Raw genomic sequence first — 23,065 nt, 5'->3', positions numbered from 1 at the left:
CATATTTTGTTAGCGCACTCATTTAGCGCAGCAGGCGTTTTGTTATTTTGTATCGTGAAAAAGTAGCTAAGACTAGCTAGAAGAATATAGGTTGTTTTTAAAGCAGTTTGAACCTTAGTCTGTTTTGGGCTGCAGTACTTGTTCAATTAGATTAATTCACAGCGTGAAACCGTTTCAAATGTGTCGTTTATCACCCCGTGAGTAGACCAGAGGTGTGGGAATACAACCTGTTATTCTGGCTAATGGTGGCTACTGGCTAGTTAGCTAAACATTCAGGTGAGTGCCTAATAGTCTTTCATCAGTATCCCAACATAGGACTTCTTCTATTGACGTCTGTGTGAACGTCTGTAGTTAATTGGACCAATAATAGCAAATAAGGGATCGGGCTGTCAGTAGTTAGCTAGCTAAATAAAATCTTATGATGCTGTTAACAGACAGATGTATGCATTTATTATGTAACGTTAACGTTACCTAGGTAGGAAGCTAGCTAGCAGTGATTTGAAAGTATTGGTAGAACACGTGAACCATATAAACTAATCTTGTCCCCAACAGGTGTTGGAGAATGATGCAGTCCCTAACCCCAGATGTTGAAGTTCGACTCTCAGTGGGCCAATGCGTCCGAACTCTCACTACCTCCAACGAGAAGGAAGAGGTGACCAAAACTCTACACACACTAACCAGTTACCTGGACGATGGGCCTCAGAGTACAATTACATCAGCTCAGCGAGCAGAGTTCAGTCGAGCCCACTACACCCGGACTCTACAGTTTCTCATCAGTAACATCAATGCTGATTGGCTCCAGCTACTTACCGTTGCCCAGTGCACAGAATTGTGGGATGGTTTGTTCCTCCGAGGTCCTCCAGACCAGACTCTGTTAGTGCTGATGGATGGTATCAGCTCAATGAGGTGAGAAAAATGTTTGAAGATGTTAATAGTGGATACTTAGTCTTTTAGAATCCATGGGGCCATACCCATACTCATTCGAACCATGGACCACAGCGCGGCCAATGTATACAACAATCCCAACGCTATATGTCTAAATGTTAATAGTGCAAGTCGGTTTTGGAATCTTTGGAAGTTAACTTTAATATCATCTAGAAATAATTTTACAAATATAAAATATATACGTACTGTACACCTTCTAAACAGTTGCAGCTGACAGTATTTTTCAGTTACCCTTTTCTGTCTTTCTTCTTCCGTTACACAAAGGCATTCAGAGATGCTGGATAGCTAACATAATTGCAAAAGGGTATTCTAATGATCAATTATCCTTTTAAAATGATCAACTTGGATTAGCTAACACAATGTGCCATTGGAACACAGGTGTGATGGTTGCTGATAATGGGCCTCTGTACGCCTATGTAGATATTCCATAAATTATCAGCCGTTTCCAGCTACAACAGTCTTTTACAACATTAACAATGTCTACACTGTATTTCTGATCTATTTTATGGGATTTTAATGGACCAAAAATGTGATTTTTCTAAGTGTACATTTTTAAGTGACAAGTACATTTCTAATTGACCCCAAACTTTTGAACGGTAGTATATTACTCAATGATATTACATTTCCAAAGGTTTTCAAAACCATAAGTGAGGATTGTTAATGTTTAAACAGAGCATCTGGGCTGTTTGCACGTTCCATGCGACAGCGAGACAGGAAGGTAAATTGACATTGATGCATTACAATGCATTGACAGTCAATATAATGGGCTACTTGATATTGTGAATAACTGTGTCTTTGCTGCCGGCGACCTGTTTGGTAATGATATACTCATCTTGTACATTTCTCTAATTGATTCTCCTTGTGTGTGTGCATGAATGTGTGTGATAATCTATCTCCAGCAGCCCCAGTGCAGGTCTGGACCGTTTAGTCAGCATCCTAGAGCGGTTCCTTCAGAGTGGTCGTCTGACAGTCCTACTGTGGACCCGCTGTCAGGGGAAGGGTCTCTCCGACTCTCCCCAGCTCAGAGAGACCCTGCTGGGCCGCCTGGTGGCTCTGCCTGACCTGACTGCCAACCAGCTGCACCACCACAACAAGACCATCTTCCTCCCCCAGCAGTACTACCCCCTATTGGCCAGAGATATGCTCACTGTGCTAGAGAGAACCTGTCAGGCTCTGAGAGGTGTGTATGCCCATCCATCAGTTTATGTCTACTTTATATCATGCAGAAGATTGATTAAGGGCCTATTTATGGCTGTTTTAACTTTAACTGTCTTATTGGAAATGTATTTTATTTATGTGTGTAACTCACTGTCAATACACTGTTGTTCCCAGATAGAAAAGACTGCTCTCTGACTTTTGTGGCCCAGGCACTGGGGAAGGCCTGTGTTCAGGGACACAGTGGTAAGCAAGGCTGCAAACAGCATGTGTTCCTCCTGCATTGATGATTGTCAACTGTAACACTTTCCCATTGTATCATCAGAAATGTTACATAATTGTGTGTTTCTCTCTGCAGGGTTAGTATTTGGGGTGCTGGCCCCTCGCCTCTCCTTCTGCACGCGTTCAGACATGGTGTGGCAAAGGGTGTGCTGGAAGCTGCTGGAGAATGTCCCAGAGCGCTGGCTGGAGAGTGTGCTCACTGGAATGGTGCAGGCTGTCAACAGGTGAGGGATGGGAGATAGCGAGAAGTTATCAAAAGGTGTCAAAAATAGACTTTTTAATGCACCGCATTTACCCCTCTCTCTCTCGTAATGTAAGTGTTATTTTTTCCCCTAGACCTGATGCTCTGTCCAGGATCATGGGGAACCTGGTGTTGAAGAACAAAAAGGCCCAGTTTGTCATCACCCATAAACTGCTGCTGCTCCAATACAAGTATGAGGTGAGACGGTGAACTGATGGTGAGTCTAGTCAATCTATCATTGTTGGAAATTGTTATAGCTGAAGTCTTTAACTTTCTTTCTCCCAGACTCGTGTGTTGAGCATTCTTTTGGGCTACCTGGCTCAGGACAGGGAGAGAAGGCCACTACTTATACAGGTGAGTGTACAATGTATAAGACTTGTGTTGTTATGATATATGGGTATTTATGATCATGTTATTGACTGTGTGTGCGTGTGTCCAGGTGCTGCGGTCGCTGTGCCAGGCCTGGGCTAACCCCAGTGCAGTCAGACACACCCCTCTGGAGCAGCAGCTCTATGTGAGCCGGGCTCTGCTGCTGTGTGTGGGACTACTGAGTGATGCAGAGCTACAGGAGCTACGCTCAGGTAACACTCCCAACACTACGGCACAGTATTATGTAACACGGTCAGAGGTGTTCACACTACTTTCTGCCCTGTCCGTTTCTGGGTGGTGTTCATTTGGGCATTTAATAGAAGACATTTTCCTGCCCAATCAAACACGACCCTGTTGTCCTTTCTCCTTCCTCCATGTCAGAGCTGCTGCAGTGCATGCTGGGAGGGATGCAGAGCCACCTGGACAGCAGTGTAGTCCGTGTGAGGCGCATGGGCATGGTGGTGGGGGAGTGTCTCAGCTCCCGCATGGACGTCAATGGAGCCAAACTCAAATTCGAAGTACTGTATTGTATGGCACCCTTCCCAAGGCTTTGGGTGCATCTCTATAGTCTGAAGTGGCTCACTGTCCCTAGTTTTCTTTTCTCTGCTCATACTGATCTGAAAGAACTGAACGGGTGAAAACAAATACCATAATGCTTTCTCCTATTTACTGTTCAGATCAGTGCACATTAAAGAAAGGAGATAGGCTATGTCTGTCTTGTTATGAGTCCTGTGTAGGACTCGGGAAAGGGTGTGTGTTCATTTGTTGTGTTTCTCCCGCTCAGTATGAGCATGATGAGGAGACCAAGGAGCTGCTCTCACTGATGACTCCACTGTCTGAGGAAGAAACAGAGCCGCTTGATGACAGATTGGATCTTCCTCAAGACGTCAAAGGGCAGACTGTACCCTCTCAGGCAGTACCATCCCAGGCTGCTTCCGTGGCCCAGAAATCAGGAGCTGACCCAGACTCAGAGCTGGATAGGTAAGAGATAGTATTATCATAATCAAACCCATAACACTCTGTAATACCTCTTGTTATACACTACATGTATTAACATAATTTTTGTCTGTGAGACTGAAGTTTTATATTTAATTCAAACCACTACAATCTTCCCATGGACAGTTAAGAAAGCATGGTATAGTAGTGTTGTATTGATTAGGCTCTATGTCCCTGTCCTGTGTGTGTTTGAACCAGTGATGATGAACTCACCCCCTATGACATGTCAGCTGACCAGGAGATGAGCCAAGCTGCCCCACCTCGCTACCTCCGAGACTGTCTGGAGGGTAAGATACAGTATATAGGTCTCTCCATGGGTGGGAGATGGACGAAGCAACGCGTTGTATTTTACAGCAAAAGCTGCAGCAGAAGTGAACTCCTTTGTCTTTCGTCCTCGCCCGCGTGTGCGCAACTGGCTGGGGAACAACGCGTTTATGCTCTAAAATTATGTTTGTTTATATGGGCAGAATATTGTATAAAATTAAGAAAAATGCCCTGCATTCGTTGCCTTCATTTTAGACTAAATAAATAAAACAAGTTTGGGGGAATATCTTGAAAAATGTAATCCATAAGCCTACTCATGCATTAATTAATAAAAATGTGCACATATAAATAAATACAATTTCAACCTTGTAATAAGTATTAGGCTGTAGTGATCGGTACCAGTAGCCTGTGTAAAGTCTATCAATAGGCTACGAGTTGCATTTTTTAGATATGAAAAAGAGGGAAATATTACTCCACTGCACGTAGGAAAGTGTCCAGACGACTGTGAGCTGATTAACCAGTAGGCTAGGGGTGAACGTTATCATCTGAATAGGAGACCCATTATAGGCCATCACCTAACTTGCGCGATTCTTCAATAGGCTATGCGTAGGCTAATAGACCTATTTGTTGGGTACGCATTTGGTATCCAATTGTTTAGTTAGGCCTAGTGATATTGTCGACCATCATCAGCTGATCCAGGAAATGTTTTTCTGAATGACAGTCAAGTGACAAACAACCTATAGCATGCAATGAAAAAACAGCCTGTGCGGGAAAACACGCGTTCGTAAGAATGTCTAGAATATTTTGATGTTTTGTTCATTGCGCCAGTGAAGTCATTTGGATCCAATACCCCTTCATTTATGTTGATTATCTGCTACTGTCTGCTGGATTTACAGCCGTGTCTACAAGATTTAACAGAGAAAGCATCAATGTAACGTGTTAATGTTTTCATGTTTCTGTGCGTCGGATTGGACACGGAGTCTAGGCTGCTGTGTGCAATTGTGTAGGATAGCCTAGGCCAGTGGTTCCCAAACTTTTTTTTTAATAGTCCTATACCCCTTGAAACATACAATCTCCAGCTGCGTACCCCCTCTAGCACCATGGTCAGCGCACTCTGAAATGTTGTTTCTTTGCCATCATTGTAAGCCTGCCACACACACACTATTCAATACATTTATTAAACATAAGAATGAGCTTGAGTTTTTGTCACAACCAGGCTCGTGGGAAGTGACAAATAGCTCTTATAGGACCAGGGCACAAATAATAATATAATAATAATCAATAATTTTGCTCTTTATTTAGCCATCTTACATATACAACTTTATTTGTTCATCGAAAATTCACCACAGGTTAATGAGAAGGGTGTGCTTGAAATGAGGCACATAACTCTTTAATGTTGGGTTGTATTAGAGAGAGTCTGTCTTAAATCATTTTCCACACACAGTCTGTCCCTTTATTTCGTTTTCATGCTAGTGAGGGCTGACAATCCACTCTCACATAGGTACGTGGTTGCAAAGGGTATCTGTGTCTTAACAGTGCACAGCCCAATCCAGAGATCTGGCAGGCTTCTGATTTAAATTCAATTTTCACAGAACCGCTTGTTGCACTTTCGATGAGGCTCTCTTGTTCAGATATCGGTAAGTGGACTGGAGGCAGGGAATGAAAGCGAGAACGAATCCAGTTGTTTGTTATCCGTTTCGGGAAAGTACCTGCATAATTGCGCACCCAGCTCACTCAGGTGCTTCTCTATATCACATTTGACATTGTCCGTAAGCTTGAGTTCATTTGCACACAAAAAAATATTCAATGATGGAAAGACCTGTGTCTTTTCCTTGTTAATGCAGACAAAGAAGAGCTCCAACTTCTTAATCATAGCCTCAATTTTGTCCTGCACATTGAATATAGTTGTGGAGAGTCCCTGTAATCCTAGATTCAGATCATTCAGGCGTGGAAAAAACATCACCCAGATAGGCCAGTCGTGTGAAACTCGTCATCAGACAAGCGGTCAGACAAGTGAAAATTATGGTCAGTAAACAAAGCTCGTCTCTCAATTTAAAAGAATTGTGTCAATACTTTGCCCCTTGATAACCAGCGCACTTCTGTATGTTGTAAAAGTGTTACATGGTTTGCCCATATCATTGTATAGTGCATAAAATACACAAGAGTTCAGGGGCTTTGCTTTAACAAACCTAACAATTTTCACTGTTGTGTCCAAAACGTCTTTCAAGCTGTCAGGCATACCTTTGACAGCAAGAGCCTCTCGGTGGATGCTGCAGTGTACCCAAGTGGCGTCGGGAGCAGCTGCTTGCAAGCGCATTACCACTCCGCTATGTCTCCCTGTCATGGCTTTTGCGCCATCAGTACAGATACCAACACATGTTGACCACCAAAGTCTATTTGATGTCACAAAGCTGTCCAGTACTTTAAAAATATCCTCTTCTGTTTTCCAGTTGTTTGCAGAAGAGGATGTCTTCCTAATTGACCTCCCCATAAACGTAACGGGTATATACCATGAGCTGTGCCAGGTCCGCCACGTCTGTTGACTCATTCAGCTGTAACTCATAGAATTCACTGGCTTGTATACGAAGCAGTAATTGTTTCAAAACATCTCCTGCCATGTCACTGATGCGTTGTGAAACAGTGTTTTTTTGATGAAGTCATCGTCTGTATAGTTTTTTTTGTATTTTTTCCCCCAGCATTGTCCCAGCCATATCCGCGGCAGCAGGAAGAATTAAGTCCTCCAAAATAGTATGGGGCTTGCTTGTCTTTGCCACTCGGTAGCACACCATATAAGACTCATCTAGCCCCTTCTTATTAATGTTATCTGTTGCTGTTACACATCTTACTACTCTAAAGTCGTCTTTATTCTCACTCAAAAAACTCCCTTGGCTTTTTCAAATTGTCATGTTTTGTTTCTGCGCAAGAGTGAAGGTTTCATCGAGTTATGAGATAGTACTTTTGCACATAACACACTCTGTCTGAGGAAAGGCACTACTCCCAATATAAGTGAACCCCAAATCAATGTAGTTCTCATCATATTGGGGCAGCCGGTAGCCTAGTGGTTAGAGCGTTGGGCCAGTAACCGAGAGGTTGCTGGATTGAATCCCCAAGCTGACAAGGTAAAAATCTGTCATTCTGCCCCTGAACATTGTAAATATGAATTTGTTCTTAACTGACTCGCCTAGTTAAATTCAAATAAATATTTGTGCCCCTTCGATGTCTGTTCGGCGCTTTCCCGGGTAAGGGGGTAGTAGCTCTTCGGCTGCATCAGATTCACAACTGTCAGTGTCCATGCTAGCTGGGCTAACAACAAATGTAGAATTACTGATGCTAGCATTGGATGTGCTCGTGGAAGCAGAACAACTTGTGTCGTTGACAGGTGAATGTGTAGTACTGCTGGTGGAGCTGGTATGTGTCTCTATGGCTACTCAGGCGAGGGGGAAAAAACTCACCCAAATGTATTAGAAATAAACTGTTTGAAAATGTGAATTTTTTGGAGGGGAATCGCGTTTTTATTTGCCGTACCCCCATCGGCTTTGCTACTCCAATTTGGGAATACCTGGCCTAGGCTATTGCACGGAACACCCAAGGTATTTCCTTTCTGTTATTCAGGACATTTTAATGACAACAAATGAGAAGCCTAGTGGGCTTATAAACAAAGTGATTTGGTGAATTTGAATGATGTAAATCATGATGATGGTAAGAGCCCCAGTAACAGATTGACTCTGATCCCTTTCATCATAGAGGCTGTTGTTACTTTGTGTCTCTAAAATCACAATGTTTCCATTACTATTGTCATGTGACAATAGGGGGGGGGGGGTAGCCTAGTGGTTAAGAGCGTTGTGCCAGTAACCGAAAGGTTGCTGGTTCGAATCCTTGAGCCGGCAGGGTGGAAAAATCTGCTGTTCTGCCATTGAGCAATGCAGTTAATCCCCAACAACAACTGCTCCTGGCCGCCGATGACGTGGACATCGATTAAGGCAGCCCTCCGCACCTCTCTGATTCAGAGGAGTTGAGTTAAATTGGGAAGACACATGTCGTTTGAATGCATTCAAACTTCCAAGAAGCCATTTCTTCAGACTGCCACTCCACAGAGGACTATCTAGAAAAAGCAGCGGAGATGCGCAATATGTTTCTAAGAAGAGGCTACACACAATGTGTGAAAACACGAGATGAACTGCTACAAAAATACCCACTAGAGCTAAAGAACACTCTGTCGTGTTCACCACCACATATACTTTGAACTTGCGAAAAGTGGCAGATGCTGTCGAGAAACACTGGCATGTTTTATCATCGGACCTAGCTTTGCCAGCGAAATTTAAGAATCCACCACTTATTGTATATAGGAGATGTTGCAATTTACGCGATACATTGGTCTTGACCTCCCCATAAACGTAACGGACATATACCAGGAGCTGTGCCAGGTCCGACAGTCTGTTGACTCATTCAGCTGTAACTCAAAGAATTCACTGCCTGCCAGCCACAAAAGAAAATCAGCCAGGCTCTTTTACGGCCTCTTGCCGAATGGTAGCTATAAATGCAGAGATTGCGCACAGTGCAACAATATGATGAAGTGTGAATATTTCTGCCACCGACTGACAGGAAAACGGTTCCAAATAAATTACATTATTACGTGCTCCACCACCCATGTTATCTACATGATTAAATGTCCATGTGGGCTGTGTTATGTAGGTAAAACCCGTCCTCTCAAACAGAATTTGTGAACATAAACGATAAATCAGGAGAAATGACAGGGATTATCCAATCGCAGAACATTTTAATGACCCGAAACATGACATTTCTACCTTTTTTTTTAAAGATTTTGTGGCGTAGAGGAAGTTAGGATAGAAATAGTACTCTGAGCAAAAGAGAATGTTTTGGGATTTTCACCCTCCAGACATTTTTTCCTGAAGGTCTTAATGATGAAATGCTGTAAATTTTGTAAATGTGAATATGAATTAAAGCTTTTTATGTTTCTTCTTGTTTCTCATTTTATTCAACTGTTACCATGTACCTGTAAAAAAAGATTGCTCATATGTGCAAGTGTCTTTTGAATGCATTCAGTTGTGCAACTGACTAGGTATCCCCCTTTCCCATTTAAGATTACTAATGCTCTCTTTATTTTACTAACTTGTTAAATGATTCGTCCATTCATCCTTCCATCCATCTCTCCCCAGCCGTCCTCTCATCTGAGGACCCAGTGAGGGTGGATCTCAGTCTGAGAGCCATTGAGGGCTTGGTGAGGAAGAACACTTCTACAGCCCGAGAGGTGAGAGGTCACACACTGTTTACTACATTCAAATGATAAGCATATAGTTCCCTTGTTATAGTCGTTCCCTTAATGTTTGTCGCTCCTCAGGTCAGTGTTGAGCTGAGCAAGGTGCTGCTGCACATGGAGGACAGGTACAACACTGTGGGCTTCCTGAGTCTCAGGCAGGCTGCTATGGTGGCCCTCACTGTCACCGACTCTGTCCCCGTAAGATATTTCACCTTAATCTTAACCATCTACCTTTTTATATTATGGTTTAGTTTCATACACTGAGTGTACAAAACATTAGGAACACCTGCTCTTTCAATGACATCGACTGACCAGATGAATCCAGGCAAAGCTATAATCCCTTATTGATGTCACTTGTTAAATCAAATCAAATTTTATTTGTCACATACACATGGTTAGCAGATGTTAATGCGAGTGTAGCGAAATGCTTGTGCTTCTAGTTCCGACAATGCAGTAATAACCAACAAGTAATCTAACCTAACAATTCCACAACTACTACCTTATACACACAAGTGTAAAGGGATAAAGAATATGTACATAAAGATATATGAATGAGTGATGGTACAGAACGGCATAGGCAAGATGCAGTAGATGGTATAGAGTACAATATATACATATGAGATGAGTAATGTAGGGTATGTAAACAAAGTGGCATAGTTTAAAGTGGCTAGTGATACATGTATTACATAAAGATGGCAAGATGCAGTAGATGATATAGAGTACAGTATATACATATACATAGGAGATGAGTAATGTAGGGTATGTAAACATTATATTAAGTGGCATTGTTTAAAGTGGCTAGTGGTACATTTTTACATAATTTTCATCAATTCCCATTATTAAAGTGGCTGGAGTTGAGTCAGTATGTTGGCAGCGGCCGCTAAATGTTAGTGGTGGCTGTTTAACAGTCTGATGGCCTTGAGATAGAAGCTGTTTTTCAGTCTCTCGGTCCCTGCTTTGATGCACCTGTACTGACCTCGCCTTCTGGATGATAGCGGGGTGAACAGGCAGTGGCTTGGGTGGTTGTTGTCCTTGATGATCTTTATGGCCTTCCTGTGACATCGGGTGGTGTAGGTGTCCTGGAGGGCAGGTAGTTTGCCCCCGGTGATGCGTTGTGCAGACCTCACTACCCTCTGGAGAGCCTTACGGTTGTGGGTGGAGCAGTTGCCGTACCAGGCGGTGATACAGCCCGACAGGATGCTCTCGATTGTGCATCTGTAGAAGTTTGTGAGTGCTTTTGGTGACAAGCCGAATTTCTTCAGCCTCCTGAGGTTGAAGAGGCGCTGCTGCGCCTTCTTCACAACGCTGTCTGTGTGGGTGGACCAATTCAGTTTGTCCGTGATGTGTACACCAAGGAACTTAAAACTTTCCACCTTCTCCACTACTGACCCGTCGATGTGGATAGGGGGGTGCTCCCTCTGCTGTTTCCTGAAGTCCACAATCATCTCCTTTGTTTTGTTGACGTTGAGTGTGAGGTTATTTTCCTGACACCACACTCCGAGGGCCCTCACCTCCTCCCTGTAGGCCGTCTCGTCGTTTTTGGTAATCAAGCCTACCACTGTAGTGTCATCCGCAAACTTGATGATTGAGTTGGAGGCGTGCATGGCCACGCAGTCGTGGGTGAACAGGGAGTACAGGAGAGGGCTCAGAACGCACCCTTGTGGGGCCCCAGTGTTGAGGATCAGCGGGGTGGAGATGTTGTTACCTACCCTCACCACCTGGGGGCGGCCCGTCAGGAAGTCCAGGACCCAGTTGCACAGGGCGGGGTCGAGACCCAGGGTCTCGAGCTTGATGACGAGTTTGGAGTTAAATGCTGAGCTGTAGTCGATGAACAGCATTCTCACATAGGTATTCCTCTTGTCCAGATGGGTTAGGGCAGTGTGGTTGCGATTGCGTCGTCTGTGGACCTATTGGGTCGGTAAGCAAATTGGAGTGGGTCTAGGGTCTCCGGTAGGGTGGAGGTGATATGGTCCTTGACTAGTCTCTCAAAGCACTTCATGATGACGGAAGTGAGTGCTACGGGGCGGTAGTCGTTTAGCTCCGTTACCTTAGCTTTCTTGGAAACAGGAACAATGGTGGCCCTCTTGAAGCATGTGGGAACAGCAGACTGGGATAAGGATTGATTGAATATGTCCGTAAACACACCAGCCAGCTGGTCTGCGCATGCTCTGAGGACGCGGCTGGGAATGCCGTCTGGGCCTGCAGCCTTGCGAGGGTTAACACGTTTAAATGTTTTACTCACCTCGGCTGCAGTGAAGGAGAGCCCGCAGGTTTTGGTAGCGGGCCGTGTCAGTGGCACTGTATTGTCCTCAAAGCGAGCAAAAAAGTTATTTAGCCTGTCTGGGAGCAAGACATCCTGGTCCGCGACGGGGCTGGTTTTCTTTTTGTAATCCGTGATTGACTGTAGACCCTGCCACATACCTCTTGTGTCTGAGCTGTTGAATTGCGACTCTATTTTGTCTCTGTACTGGGACTTAGCTTGTTTGATTGCCTTGCGGAGAGAATAGCTACACTGTTTGTATTCGGTCATGTTTCCGGTCACCTTGCCCTGGTTAAAAGCAGTGGTTCGCGCTTTCAGTTTCACGCGAATGCTGCCGTCAATCCACGGTTTCTGGTTTGGGAATGTTTTAATCGTTGCTGTGGGTACGACATCGTCAATGCACTTCCTAATGAACTCGCTCACCGAATCAGCATATTCGTCAATGTTGTTGTTGGACGCAATGCGGAACATATTCCAATCCGCGTGATCGAAGCAGTCTTGAAGCGTGGAATCAGATTGGTCGGACCAGCGTTGAACAGACCTGAGCGAGGGAGCTTGTTGTTTTAGTTTCTGTTTGTAGGCTGGAAGCAACAAAATGGAGTCGTGGTCAGCTTTTCCGAAAGGAGGGCGGGGGAGGGCCTTATATGCGTCGCGGAAGTTAGTATAACAATGATCCAAGGTTTTACCAGCCCTGGTAGCACAATCGATATGCTGATAGAATTTAGGGAGTTTTGTTTTCAGATTAGCCTTGTTGAAATCCCCAGCTACGATGAATGCAGCCTCAGGGTGTGTGGTTTCCAGTTTACAAAGAGTCAGATAAAGTTCGTTCAGGGCCATCGATGTGTCTGCTTGGGGGGGAATATATACGGCTGTGATTATAATCGAAGAGAATTTCCTTGGTAGATAATGCGGTCGACATTTGATTGTGAGGAGTTCTAGATCAGGTGAACAGAATGACTTGAGTTCCTGTATGTTGTTATGATTAACGAGACGTGGTGTGATCATAAGGCATACACCCCCGCCCCTCTTCTTACCAGAAAGATGTATGTTTCTGTCGGCGCGATGCGTGAAAAAACCAGCTGGCTGCACCGACTCCGTTAGCGTCTCTTGAGTTAGCCATGTTTCCGTGAAGCAGAGAACGTTACAATCTCTAATGTCTCTCTGGAATGTCACCCGTGCTCGGATTTCATCAACCTTATTGTCAAGAGACTGGACATTGGCGAGTAGTATGCTAGGGAGTGGAGCGCGATGTGCCCGTCTCCGAAGCCTGACCAGGAGACCGCTACGTTTGCCCCTTTTACGGCGTTGCATAGGGTCGCCGGCTGGGATCAGATCCATTGTATTGGGTGGAAGGCAAAACACTGGATCCGTTTCGGGAAAGTCATATTCCTGGTTGGAACGATGGTGAGTTGACGTTGCTCTTATATTCAGTAGTTCCTCCCGACTGTATGTAATGAAACCTAAGATTACCCGGGGTACCAATGTAAGGAATAACACATAAAAAAACAAAATACTGCATATTTTCCAAGGAACGCGAAGCGAGGCGGCCATCTTGGTCGGCGCCGGAAGTTCGCCGGAAATCCACTTCAATCAGTGTAGTTGAAGGGGAGGAGAATGGTTAAAGAAGGATTTTTAAGCCTTGAGACAATTGAGACATGGATTGTGTGTGTGCCATTCAGAGGGTGAATGGGTAAGACAAACTATTTAAGTGGCTTTGAATTTGTGTCAAGAACTGCAACGCTGCAGGGTTTTTCACACTCAACAGTTTCCCGTTTGTATCAAGAATGGTCCACCACCCAAATGACATCCAGCCAACTGGACACAACTGTGGGAAGCATTGGAGTCCATCATCCCTGTGGAACGTTTGACGCCTTGTAGAGTCCATGCACCTATAAGTTGAGGCTGTTCTGAGGGAAAGGGGGGTGCAGCTCAATATCAGGAATGTGTTCCTAATGTTTTGTACAGTCAGTGTGTATAATCAATATTCACTGCTAAATACACCATGTCCTTTTTAATTCTCATCCCTTTCATTCACAGGTGACTGAGTATCTGACCACGGAGTTCTACTCCATGAACTACAGTATACGACAACGGCTGGATATTTTAGAGGTGAAGAGAACACGGTTCCTCCCTAGTATCTTTTGTGAATGTAGAATGCCTTTATAAAGGCTTCATAACTATTTATTAACTGTTGTGTCTCCCCTATGTCAGGTCCTCATTATGTCTGCGCAGGAGCTCTCTCAACCAATCACTGACAAAGGAGGTCCGTCCAAGGCCATTCAGCGGGTTACCATAGATACACCCCTTTACCCCGGCGATGACCCCATACACTGGCGACAAGTGGTGGAGAGGCGGATTCAGAGTAAGACCAAACGGCTCAGTAAGGTAGGCTGCACAACAGCTTCAATAAAGTTATTTCTTTGCCTTTTAAATAATACTGGAATTAAGACTATAACCATACAGTAGCTACATCTGATTCCTGATCAATGTTAACCTGTTATGGCTGCAGCCCGACACCGGTACACCTATGACAACATCCAGCTCAAATGCAGGGCGCGAAATTCAAAATCTATTTTTTTTTTATATTTAACTTTCACACATTAACAAGTCCAATACAGCATTTGAAAGATAAACATCTTGTCAATCCAGCCAACATGTCCGATTTTTTAAAATGTTTTACAGAGAAAACACCACATATATTTATGTTAGCTCACCACCAAATAAAAAAGGAGGACAGACATTTCACAGCACAAGTAGGATGCAAGTAGCATGCACAAGCCAACCTATCTAACCTAGAACGAACCTAAATAACCTAGAAAAAACTACCTCAGATGACAGTCCTATAACATGTTACACAATAAATCTATGTTTTGTTCAAAAAATGTGCATATTTTAGCTATAAATCAGTTTTACATTACTGCTACCATCATAGCTACAGTCAGAAATCGCACGGGAGTAGCCAGAGAAAATACAGACACCAACGTCAACTACTAATTACACATCATAAAACATTTCAGAGAAATATATGGTGGATAGCTAATGAAAGAGAAAGATCTTGTGAATAGAGCCAATATTTCTGATTTTTGTAGTGTTTTACAGCGAAAACACAATATATCGTCATATTAGCTTACTACAATAGCTAACATCACAACAGCATTGACTCAAGGCAAACGGTAGCATAGCACAGTTCGACAGATATATGAAAAAGCATCCCAAATTGGGTCCTTATCTTTGTTGATCTTCCATCAGAATGTTCTCCAAGGGGTCCTTTGTTCAGAAATGTCTTTATTTCGATCCAGAACGAACAATTTCCCTCTTGAATTAGCAAGCACACTGGCAGTGCGACGCTAACCTCTCCATCTTGAAAAAATTATTGCGTCGGATCACGTCTAAAGTCCAGAATACATTTCAATAATATAATTAAACTATATTGAAATAACATACTTTAGGATGATATTGTGACATGTATCAAATAAAATCGAAGCCAGAGATCATATTCACCTTTACAGAGTGTTTTCCAGGAGCCGAGTCCAGGTGCTACTTCGCGCCCAGAAAGAAAAATAAACTGCGCAACACTCACTCCAAGAGGTGTTCAAATACAGGACGAGATAATCAAGTGATTTCTTCTCTCACTTCCGCATGACACCCGCATGACGTGTTTCTACAGTCCTAAGTGACATGCCCTTTTATAGACAAGGGCTCGAAGAGCGACATCGATTTTGGAAATCTCACTTCCGGATAGGAAATGGACTGTAAAAATAGTTCTGTTCCACTTAGAGAAATAATTAAAACGGTTTTAGAAACTAGAGACTGTTTTCTATCCAATAGTAATAATAATATGCATATTGTAAGAGCAAAAATTGATTAAGAGGCCGTTTGAAAATTTGCACATTTTCCAGTTTTTCAATACGGGGCTGCAGCCATAACAAGTTAAGATGGGTTTTGTTCTGCCCTCATTTCAGGGCGTCACTCACCCTCCAGCCAAGCCCACCCCAAACCGTTATGCCCCTGTTGCTGGCCACTTCTTCTTCCCTCTGCTCAGAAACTATGACAGGTAATGTGTTGGAATGTATGTGTATGGGTCCCTAGCAAGTGAGTGTGAGGCAATGTGAGAGTGTGTGTGAGATACAAATAAACTGTGCTTCAAATGAAGAACACTGTGTTACACCTCTTGTGCTACACAATTGTATTTGAGTTCTCCTTGACCTAGACCTTGTCTCCTAGGCCTCAGGTGACCTTTGACCTGCTGGGCAGTGACCACCTGGTCCTGGGGAGACTGATCCACACGCTGGGACTCCTTATGCACCTATCAGTCAATGCTCCGGTAGGCTACAACTTGATTTCTTCTGGTGTCACCTCATAAAATGTCCTCCTTGCTTTGACTAGGCTAGTATTTGACTGAGTGAGTTGTCTAAAACATGTCCATTATTCGCTACTGCATATCATAATGTCACCTCAGAAAATATCCCCATTGCTGTGTCTTGACTGTGTGATTGAATGGGTTGTCTGGTGTTTTGCAGGTGGCCACTCAGATGGGCAGAGCTCTGTTGGACTTTGTCTGGGCCGTACGCTACCACGTTGACCAGTGAGTATATCTATACACACGTCATAAATAGGAAACTGTTTGAGTGTGGGTAGGAAGGAAGGTCTTTTGTCCAACTGGTCTATGGCTTACCCAACCTCTGTATTTCCAACATAGGATGGTGCGGCGAGGAGTCCTATTTGCTGTCTGCTCCGTCTTTCTGAGCATGCCCAGTCAGAGTTTGCTGGTGGAGCTCAGTGATCAGCTGTTTGAGACCAGAGCATGGCTGGCAGGTGAGAATACAGGGCAGAGCAATAAAGTATCACTTCTGTTACTATATACAAGAGTAGAGACCAGACTACTGTATCTCAACATACTTGACAGAGTTGTCTCACCCAGTCAATTCAGGAAGTACAGTTTATTGACATTAGTAGTAGTTTATTATGATTACATGTAGGCCGTACTTGGCAGCTAAAGCTGATTTGCAGTACACAGAACATAAACAACTTTGGAAAATCACTTGGCCGCTGGATAATAGCGCCGAAGGAGATGGCTGCTGTTTTAAGGTCTCCTAACCAATTGTTCTATTGTGTGTGTTTTTTTGCATTATTTGTAAGTTATTTTGTACATAATGTTACTGCCGTTGTCTCTTATGACCGAAAAGAGCTTCTAGATATCAGGACATTGATTACTCATCTCGTACTGGAAGAATTTTTCTAGAACGAGTCGGACGCGAAGGATTTACATGGCAAAGAGGGACTTTGCAATTAATTGCAATTCATCTGATCACTCTTCATAACATTCTGGAGTATATGCAAATTGCCATCATACAAACTGAGGCAGCAGACTGTGAAAATTTATATTTGTGTCATTCTCAAAACTTTTGGCCACGACAGTACATACCCAAATCAGAAGCCATGGATTACAGGCAACATCTGCACTGAGCTAAGAGTAGAGCTGTCTCTTTCAAGGAGCGGGACAGAGCTTTGGACTAGTAATCGAAAGGTTGCAAGATCGAATCCCGAGCTGGCAAGGTAAAAATCTGTTGTTCTGCCCCTGAACAAGGTAGTTAACCCACTGTTCATAGGCCGTCATTGAAAATAAGAATTTGTTCTTAACTGACTTGCCTAGTTAAATAAAGGTAAAATAAATAAAAAATCTACCGGAATCTTTAAGAAATTACGCTATGCCTTCCGATGAACCATCAAACAGGCAACTCGTCAATACAGGACTAAGATTGAATCGTACTACACCGGCTCCGATGCTCATCGGATGTGGCAGGGTTTGCAAACTATTACAGACTACAAAGAGAAGCACAGCTGTGAGCTGCCCAGTGACACGAGCCTACCAGACGAGCTAAATTACCTCTATGCTCGCTTCGAGGCAATCAACACTGAAGCATGCATGAGAGAATCAGCTGTTCCGGAAGACTGTGTGATCACGCTCTCTGTAGCCGATGTGAGTAAGACCTTTAAACAGGTAAACTTCCTCTAGGCCAGAGGGCCAGGCGGATTACCAGGACGTGTACTCCGAGCATGCGCTGACGAACTGGTAGGTGTCTACACTGACATTTTCAACCTGACCCTGACTGAATCTGTAATACCAACATGTTTCAAGCAGACCACCATAGTGCCTGTGCCCAAGAACACTAAGGTAACCTGCCTAAATGACTGCCGACCCGTAGCACTCACGTCTTTCGCAATGAAGTGCTTTGAAAGGCTGGTCATGGCTCACATCAACACCATTATCCCAGAAACCCTAGACTCACTCCAGTTTGCATAACACCCCAACAGATCCACAGATGATGCAATCTCTATTGTACTCCACACTGCCCTTTCCTGGACAAAAGGACCCTGGGACTAAACACCTCCCTCTGCAACTGTGTATTGGACTTCCTGATGGGCTGCCCCCAGGTGGAAAGGGTAGGTAACAACACATCCGACACGCTGATCCTCAACACGGGCACCTCAGGAGTGCGTGCTCAGTTCCCTCTTGTACTCCCTGTTCACTCATGACTATACGGCCAGGTACAACTCCTACACCATCATTAAGTTTGCCGATGACACAACATTGATAGGCCTGATCACTGACAAAGATGAGACAGCCTATAGGAAGGAGGTCAGAGACCTGGCCGTGTGGTGCCAGGATAGCAACCTCTCCCTCTACGTGATCAAGACAAAGGTGATGATTGTGGACTACAGGAAAAGGAGGACCCATTCTCATCGTTGGGGCTGTAGTGGAGCAGGTTGAGAGCTTCAAGTTCCTTGGTGTCCACATCACCAAAAAACGATAATGGTCCAAACACACCAAGACAATCATGAAGAGAGCACTACAACACATTTTCCCCCTCAGGAGACTGAAAAGATTTGGCATGGGTCCTCAGATCCGCAAACATCTCTACAGCTGCACCATCGAGAGCATTTTGACTTGTTGCATCACTGCCTGGTATGGCAACTGCTCGGCCTCCGACCGTATTGCGAACGGCCCAGTACATTACTGGGGCCAAGCTTCCTGCCATCCAGGACCTCTACACCAGGCAGTGTCAGAGGAAGGCCCTAAAAATTGTCAGACTCCAGCCACCCTAGTCATAGACTGTTCTCTCTGCTACTGCATGGCAAGCGGTACAGGAGTGCCAAGTCTCGGTCCAAAGGCTCCTTATTAACAGCTTCTACCCCAAGCCATAAGACTCCTGAATACCTAATCAAATGACTACCCAGACTATTTGCATTGTCTCCCCCCCCCCTTTACACTGCTGCTACTATGTTTGTTATCTATACCTAGTCACTTTAACTACCTAAACTCAGAAAAAAAGAAACGTCCTCTCACTGTCAACTGCGTTTATTTTCAGCAAACTTAACGTGTAAATATTTGTATGAACATAAGATTCAACAACTGAAACATAAACTGAACAAGTTCCACAGATATGTGACTAACAGAAATTGAATAATGTGTCCCTGAACAAAGGGGGGGGTCAAAATCAAAAGAAACAGTTAGTATCTTGTGTGGCCACCAGCTGCATTAAGTACTGCAGTGCATCTCCTTCTATTTGCCAGTTCTTGCTGTGAGATGGTACCCCACTCTTCCACCAAGGCACCTGCAAGATCCCGGACATTTCTGGGTTGAATGGCACTAGCCCTCACCCTCCGATCAAACAGGTCCCAGAGGTGCTCAATGGGATTGAGATCCGGGCTCTTCGCTGGCCATGGCAGAACACTGACATTCCTGTCTTGCAGGAAATCACGCACAGAACGAGCAGTATGGCTGGTGGCATTGTCATGCTGGAGGGTCATGTCAGGATGAGCCTGCAGGAAGGGTACCACATGAGGGAGGAGGTCTTCTTCCCTGTAACGCACAGCGTTGAGATTGCCTGCAATGACAACAAGGTAAAGTCTGATGATGCTGTGACACACCGCCCCAGACCATGACGGACCCTCCACCTCCAAATCGATCCTGCTCCAGAGGCCTCTCTGTACAGGCCTCTGTGTAACGCTCATTCCTTCGACGGTAAACGTGAATCCGACCATCACCACTGGTGAGACAAAACTGCATCTCATCAGTAAAGAGCACTTTTTGTCAGTCCTGTCTAGTCCAGCGACGGTGGGTTTTTGCCCATAGGCGATGATGTTGTTGCTGGTGATGTCTGGTGAGGACCTGCCTTACAACAGGCCTATAAGCCCTCAGTTAATCCTCTCTCAGCCTATTGCGGACAGTCTGAGCACTGATGGAGGGATTGTGCATTCCTGGTGTAACTCGGGCAGTTGTTTTTGCCATCCAGTACCTGTCCCGCAGGTGTGACGTTCGGATGTACCGATCCTGTGCAGGTGTTGTTACACGTGGTCTGCAACTGCGAGGATGATCAGCTGTCCGTCCTGTCTCCCTGTAGCGCTGTCTTAGGCGTCTCACTGTACGGACATTGCAATTTATTGTCCTGGCCACGTCTGCAGTCCTCATGCCTCCTTGCAGCATGCCTAAGGCACGTTCAGATGAGCAGGGACCCTGGGCATCTTTCTTTAGTTTTTTTTCAGAGTTAGTAGAAAGGCCTCCTTAGTGTCCTAAGTTTTCATAACTGTGACCTTAATTGCCCACCGTCTGTAAGCAGTTAGTGTCTTAACGACCGTTCCACAGGTGCATGTTCATTAATTGTTTATGGTTCATTGAACAAGCATGGGAAACTGTTTAAACCCTTTACAATGAAAATCTGTGATGTTATTTGGATCTTTACGAATTATCTTTGAAAAACAGGGTCCTGAATAAGGGACATTTCTTTTTTTTGCTGAGTTTACATGTACATATTACTTCGACTAACCTGTGCCCCTGCACGTTGACTCTGTTCCGGTACCCCATGTATATTGCCTCGCTACTGTTATTTTACTGCTGCTCTTTATTTATGTTATTTTCATTTTTTACTCATCTAGTTTTTACTCCACTTTTTTTCTTAACTGCATTGTTGATTAAGGGCTTATAAGTAAGCATTACACTGTAAGGTCTACACCTGTTGTATTCAGCTAATGTGACGAAAACAATTTGATTTGGTATAATGGTCTGGGACAAGTTAGTTCGTGTACCAGCCCGAGTCGTGTCAACTTGCTTTCATCCTCAGTCCTTCTCAGCTTCTCTGCATCCACACTGGACTTTGTAGGCGCACTCCTACTAATGGGCAGCACCCACTTGGGTGATGCTTAAGCTGTCACTGGTGCTAAAAAGCTCACCGCACATCAGTTCAAAGTAGTACGACTCCTTTGCTGTCGCGACACTGCAGTCCCACTTCTCAAATGTAATGATTTTGTTGATGAACTAAAAATGGCAGATTGTTTTCAGGGTATTTCTGACCCTAAGCCTACCATTGGGTCTCTAGCATGTCACATTAGCGCTGTAAGTTTTACACACCCTTGATGACATCATTCAGGGCTGACCTTGGTTTATGTGTATTTTAGGGATGACCAGAAGAATGTGGTTAAAAAGAGCACAGTCCAGATGTTCATGCAGCTGCTCAGTGTGTGTCAATCTGAGAACACACACACACACACACACACACACACACACACACACACACACACAGCTGGGGTGAGCATTGCTGGGAAATGGAGGGAATCCAGGATATCCTGTCCTGTACAGACTGTCTGTGACGCCATTCACTCATCAATGGGAATTTAAATTCTCCCAAGGACATTACCAATAGTCCAGAAGACACCTGAATGTTAAAAATGTTACAGAATCATAAACGTTTGTGTTTTCAATGTGAATCAACTGTTACATTTTTAAAAAGCCTTGCATTAAAAAAAGCATGCTTGTTTTATTGCTTGAACAGCCTCATTGTTTCTTATGGTTAATTTCTACCTGTTTACGGTAATAATGATACTCATGGTCCAACCTGTTGTGCTGTTGACAGACGTAGCTGAAGTGGACCCTGATGCAGACTGCAGGAACCTGGCCGTGCAGAGCCTGGTGCTGCTGGAGAAGAGTCTGAAGACTGAAATGAACCCTGCTGCACTGGTCCTGCAGTCATGATCACAACATGATGATACACAGTGGACCTTTAAGTCCTATCCCTCTGGTGTACAAAAGGCAACAGACAGCTAGTGTATTGGTTGTGACTGCTGGTGTATTGGTAGTGACTGCTTCAGGACACTGGTTGTGACAGGAGTACAAATTATGCTTGCCAAAAGGAACTGGCTGGCAGAAAGCCTGAGGATGTGGCGGACACTGGACACTGAAGGATGTCCTTTAAGCTAGAACTACAGGTGCTGCTGGTCCACCATATCCTGAAATGAATACATGCATGCCAAAGGAAAGAAGTATGTTTATGTGAAGGAGGAGTGTGGAACAGTGCACTGCATTGCTTGCTGTTTGGGGTTTTAGGCTGTGTTTCTGTGTAGCACGTTGTGACATCGTCTGATGTAAAAAGGGCTTCATAGATACATGTGATTGAAATCCAATAAGAAATCATAGCTTTCTTCTGGATTGAGTCTGTCATGGATAGAGCAGGTGTTCCTAATGTTTTGTACACTCAGTGTATACACACACAAACTAATTCATTAAGCAGTTGAAACATACCAAGACTGGAAAGGAGGATGTCATTAGACAAAAATAAATGACATGTATTAAAATGTTTGTGGAGGATGTATTTTTTTTCTGTTTCCTGACCAGGGACATCCCTCTGTACTATAGGTGTTTGCTTACACAGGAAGTCCTGTAAATTATGTTTCCTTACACACGTGTACAATATGCATCCTTCCTCCGGAGAAAGACCACGCATGTGTACCTCAACAAGTGATTATTTGGGAGATTAATTTCAGCTGCCTGAAACAGCAGAATCCTCCATAATAAAATAAATATATATATACACTGCTCAAAAAAATAAAGGGAACACTTAAACAACACAATGTAACTCCAAGTCAATCACACTTCTGTGAATTCAAACTGTCCACTTAGGAAGCAACACTGATTGACAATACATTTCAGATGCTGTTGTGCAAATGGAATAGACAAAAGGTGGAAATTATAGGCAATTAGCAAGACATCCCCAATAAAGGAGTGGTTCTGCAGGTGGTGACCACAGACCACTTCTCAGTTCCTATGCTTCCTGGCTGATGTTTTGGTCACTTTTGAATGCTGGCGGTGCTTTCACTCTAGTGGTAGCATGAGACGGAGTCTACAACCCACACAAGTGGCTCAGGTAGTGCAGCTCATCCAGGATGGCACATCAATGCGAGCTGTGGCAAGAAGGTTTGCTTTGTCTGTCATCGTAGTGTC

General features: G+C 44.1%; 1 protein-coding gene across 4 annotated transcripts; it reads left to right on the top strand.

The window, feature by feature from the left end:
- LOC139541917 (telomere length regulation protein TEL2 homolog) lies at positions 1 to 22,436 on the top strand. 4 transcript variants are annotated; one of them, XM_071346810.1, is made up of 20 exons: positions 1 to 276; positions 553 to 906; positions 1,848 to 2,125; positions 2,278 to 2,346; positions 2,459 to 2,606; positions 2,719 to 2,821; positions 2,909 to 2,977; positions 3,063 to 3,204; positions 3,374 to 3,510; positions 3,777 to 3,973; positions 4,187 to 4,275; positions 9,430 to 9,521; positions 9,612 to 9,728; positions 13,828 to 13,899; positions 14,002 to 14,175; positions 15,753 to 15,844; positions 16,015 to 16,114; positions 16,311 to 16,375; positions 16,490 to 16,605; positions 21,247 to 21,622. In XM_071346810.1, the coding sequence occupies exons 2-20, from the start codon at positions 563 to 565 to the stop codon at positions 21,378 to 21,380; spliced, it is 2,538 nt and encodes an 845-aa protein (XP_071202911.1). In that variant the 5' UTR covers positions 1 to 276; positions 553 to 562; the 3' UTR covers positions 21,381 to 21,622. The 4 variants fall into 4 exon arrangements, with proteins under 4 accessions (XP_071202911.1, XP_071202910.1, XP_071202913.1 ...); XM_071346809.1 differs by having other exon boundaries at positions 1,845 to 2,125; XM_071346812.1 differs by lacking the exon at positions 21,247 to 21,622 and adding an exon at positions 21,702 to 22,436 and having other exon boundaries at positions 2 to 276.
- Positions 22,437 to 23,065: the final 629 nt, after the last annotated feature.

The sequence above is a fragment of the Salvelinus alpinus genome, chromosome 17 (assembly GCF_045679555.1).
Source record: "Salvelinus alpinus chromosome 17, SLU_Salpinus.1, whole genome shotgun sequence".
Taxonomy (NCBI): domain Eukaryota; kingdom Metazoa; phylum Chordata; class Actinopteri; order Salmoniformes; family Salmonidae; genus Salvelinus; species Salvelinus alpinus.
This window is presented reverse-complemented; position numbering and strand designations above follow the sequence as displayed.